Source organism: Cynoglossus semilaevis, chromosome 1, assembly GCF_000523025.1.
Source record: "Cynoglossus semilaevis isolate Cse_v1.0 chromosome 1, Cse_v1.0, whole genome shotgun sequence".
NCBI lineage: Eukaryota > Metazoa > Chordata > Actinopteri > Pleuronectiformes > Cynoglossidae > Cynoglossus > Cynoglossus semilaevis.
Genome location: NC_024307.1, coordinates 5705332 through 5709845, shown reverse-complemented (window position 1 = coordinate 5709845; position 4514 = coordinate 5705332). Strand labels below are relative to the sequence as shown.

The 4514-nt window shown below is 41.9% G+C and overlaps 1 protein-coding gene across 2 annotated transcripts in view; it reads right to left on the bottom strand.

The window, feature by feature from the left end:
• The window catches only part of LOC103399894 (echinoderm microtubule-associated protein-like 5), a 24931-nt gene that overhangs the window by 11901 nt on the left and 8516 nt on the right, over nt 1-4514 (bottom strand). For both annotated transcript variants that reach the window (XM_025058856.1, XM_025058859.1), the window contains exon 3: nt 1292-1451. In XM_025058856.1, the coding sequence (XP_024914624.1) occupies nt 1292-1451 (160 nt within the window). The remainder of the gene's footprint in view (nt 1-1291; nt 1452-4514) is intronic.

Genomic DNA, 4514 nt, shown 5'->3' with positions numbered 1-4514 from the left:
CGCCGCAGCAGCCGGAGCCGGCAGCAGCGCCAGCAGCAGCAGCAGTGGGGCAGAAGAGATGAGAGCTGTCTTATGGAAATCCTCTCTCCAGCCTCATTTGCATGTTTAAAAGTGCTTTCTTTCATCTACAGAGGAATTAATATTTCGCTTTAGACAGAAGGCTCCGCTCAAGTCCTTGCAGAGTTTTGAGTGGCAGCAGAGAAGTCTAGAATGCAATTAAACTAAAATGCTTTGTATGATGAAATTCAGGGAAAATACATGGGAGACGGAGGTTTTTAAAGAAAAAGTGCTTGCTTTTGGTGCGACTCCAGGGTCTCTGAAGGTTTGTGGAAGAATTTGCTAAACAGGTTTGGTTATAAAATACTGGCTAAAAACATGACTGATCTGCTGGACAACTTCAACATAAAAACCCACCCATCTGTATTATTATTTCTGTAATGTGTCACATGAATCCCTTGATGTGGTGAACATCAGCAGAGACACCGACCTCAGTTTCTGTTCACCATTTTTCCTCTCTCTTGATTAATGGGACACTTTTGAATGAAATTATGAATGAAGGGAGAATTATATGAATATAATGCAAATGAAACGATGCAGAGTTGCTCTCAAAACCACAACAGGAAACAGCCGATTGGGGGCGCTAGTGCCTAGAGGTGGCCCGCCATTATATAGCCACAATATACTGGTGGGATTTGTAGTATTAGCAATGTATACACGATATTATAGCAGATACATTTTCTAAATTCTACTTTACAGATCTGGAGAGAAGAGAAAACATGCACATTTCCAGTCAATCTTTCAATAAATATTGAGTTTGCCTACTTTACAGATCTGGAGAGAAGAAAAAACATGCACATTTCCAGTCATTTTTTCAATAAATATTGAGTTTGGCCCCTGACTTCATCCCAGTTTTTAATTTTGGCCCACTGTGAATTTGAGTTTGAGTTCATGGATACCGTATAAGCTGCTGGTTCCCAATGACAGGATGCTGTCCTGACTAAAGATCTGCTAAAGATTTGTTCACCTTACATTTACTGTGAGGAAGTAGCACTAACACTGCCTGCTTTCCTTTACAACCTTCCACACAGAGCATGTCTGGAGCATCTGTCCAACCAATGCAGCTGGAAAACACACAGATGTTTCATTTCAACTTTAGCTTATTATGGATGCTGCAGTAGGCCCGCAGCCTCTGAGTGTACTTTGAAAAACTGCTGCTAAACCTCCTGATTTTTTTTTTTTGGGGGGGGGTCTTAACCTTAAATTATCCAATGATCTTTTTTACATAAAGTACCTGTCCATCCAGGTCAAAGGCCAGGCAGGCGATGCCATGTGAGTGCACGTCCTTGAGGATGGACACGGTCTGAACAGTGTAGGAGTCCCACACACAGATGTACGGCTCCTTTCCCACCTGTCCTGTTGCCACCAGCACTCGCTCCGGATGGAGAGCCAAGCTACGAAGGAGAGGAGAAAACAGCTGGTTAGCAATAAGCTTCTTTCCTTGTGTGTGGGAGCAGACAAAAGAGTCACAGCCCCTGGAGGAGGCCGCGGGGACCAGATAAACACACGAAGGCATGATGGGACTAAATGTGGAAGCAGTGGGACAGCCTGACAATGTGACATGGTTCAATACACTCAGCCACGCTCAACTGCACACACACACACACACACATAGTTGTCTCTGTAGAGCTGCGAGGACATTCACAGATAATAAAATTTTACTTCTGTCATACCAACAGAAAAGAAATATGAGGTTGGATTTTTTTTATGTCGTTTTGGGAATTTACTCCTGTTGAACAGTTAAGGTGGATTTTTGTCACTTGCTTTTCATCATCATCACAGTTTATCTAGTGAATGGTCCAGATACTCAAAAACCATCGGGACCTCCTCAAACACCGGGCTGGAATAAGGTCGACCTTAAGAGCGGGACTTGAAGTAGAATTAGTGGTTGAGAAAACTATGCCTACGATGCTAACACTAGTTGTTTTTAATATACGACATAAAGACATTATATGTATGGAAGAAGAAAAATTACATAAATCAACACAATTTAAATGTCTCTAAGTGTGAACACAGCTAAGAAGTGCAATTTGTCTCTTGAGAGGCTCAGAATATCATTACCAATGTAATGCACCTTGGACTGTTGGTTAAACCGTGTAAATTTGACCATTGTCAACAGTAATTACCAAAAAAGGCTAAGCTAACACCAGGACAGAAAAACAGAGATACTGTATGTGAATACTCGGTGTTGTTATTTTTGATCATGTCTGTTTTGATTTATTATGACTTTACTCAAAAACCAATGACAGACCTTTAAAGGACTTTTAATATAATAAAAAACATATATTGACCATTAGAAAATGCCTTTTAATTTTTTTGTAATTTCAGAATCCACCACAATGTCCTTGTTATATCTTCAATATCCTGACAATGACAAAAAAAATAAAAAATCACACCAACCATCTGCGCTGTATAAACTAAATACTCAAACACTCAATAAACAGAGCAATCTGCAAATGTCACTATAATTTTATCGGGGGGGGTTGGCAACAGGGGGTTGCCTCACATTAACACACATATGTTCATAACACTGTTACATAACCTCCCCCCCCTCCCTCCATTACATTATGTTACATTTATGCATTTAGCAGACACTTTTATCCAAAGCGACTTACAGAGGAGGATTAACGTTATCGAGCATGTGGTTCCTCTGGGAATCAAACCCAGGACTCTCTGCTTCCGAGGCAGGCGTGCTACACTATGGAACCACGTCCTCCACCACCCACCAACATCGCAGCTCCATACAGCTGAGCAACAGCCTGCAGTATATGAAGCTGCCGCTCCCTCCCCCTCCCCCTCCTCCGCTCATCCTTTCAGCTGCTGCCAGTCACGTTCCAGGCACAGCCTGACTGATTCAACGGGCATTTCTTCCTCCTGCTTTGTTCAGGCCCATATTATTTCAGATGGGACAGAGCTCCCTCCATTATCCATAATCAGATAGCCTGTTTGGCCAGATCCTCCCTACAATCTCTGCTCCTGATATGAACCGAGGTGGAAGACGAGAAGAGAGCTTCTTCACTCCCCTCTTCTCAGCGTACAAAAGTACAAAACATAAATCGAGAACCAACCAGTCTGAAAGAGAGTAGAAATCAATACATTTGGCAGTGAAAAGAAATAAGCACGAACCCCTTAACTAAAAGCCATTGCACAATTTTTACAACAGAATATCATCATCATAACAACTTCACTGAACGATGTAATAACTGTGATGTTTACTGTAATAATGATGCCAGTGTTCTGACATCACAAGTCTCCTATTCAACAATCCACCTGTCAATCACATGTAATGTTTAGGGATGGCTCTTTACAACATTTTCATGTCCGATACCGATACTTCAGACACCAATATCAACCCGATACTTTTTTTTTGCAGAAAGCCGCGGGAAGCTGAGGCAATTGTGTCCCTTTGAAAAGCAGGTGCAAAGTTAAGTTATCGGATCAGAAGTATCGTGAAATTCTGTCTAATATCGTATCGATACTGATCCTGAGTATCGGACTGAGCCATCCCCAGTAATGTCCACTTATAATGCCCCCTACTGGATATGCATCATGTTCACAATAATTAGGACTATACCACTGTTTCCCAAAGACTGGGTCGCGACCCTCTGGTGGGTCGCAAGAGATTTTCTTTTTGGGTCGTCTCGCATCTTGTTTCCCAGGAGTTTACGAATAATGTCTATTGACTTAGGTCGTGAAAGTTTGTGACTTTTAAAATATGGGTCCCTCGAAAAAGTTTGGTCTGTACGATCGGACCTCAATAAAATAATTAATAATATTAACGCCATTTGGGAAACACTGGTCTGTACGATCGGACCACAATAAAATAATTAATAATATTAACGCCTGAATGTACGTTAGTTGTTTCCTAAACAAGCCACAGTTTCTGCCCTTTTTTTAGGGCTTAACTGTACAACAAGAACCTGTAACAGTAATAATGCCATCCATTTTCTATAAACGGTCTACATGTTTGTTTTGTGACACCTTACAGTATCTGAAGCGAGTGGATTTAAACAAACATGCCTGGTCTTATTTCCACTTCCTGTGTTGGATCTCGCTCCATACCTGGCACCATTTCTCCGCTAACACTTTTGTGAATTTTAAAATCGGAGCACCACAGCTAAATATAGCAGCCAGGGGAAGTGGAAACGACTGTTAACACACTGAGACGCTGACAGACAACTGCAGAGAAAACTGTTTTCACACAAACAAACAGACAGCGTAGCTGCTCAGTCTCTGTGAAGCACAAAATCTTCAACATCTACAGAGTCTGAGCCGTTAGTTCTTACATAACACCAGCTCTGGACGAGTATGGTTTGTTTTGTTACTTTGTGCGGCTCTGAGATTGCCATTAGACTTAGACTGTCTGTCAGCTGTGAGCTTTGCAAATGCCGCGGCTAATGATTTAGCCTGCAGTGCCTTGCCTCGGCTCTTGTGTTTGAGACAGGCTCTGGCTGTTT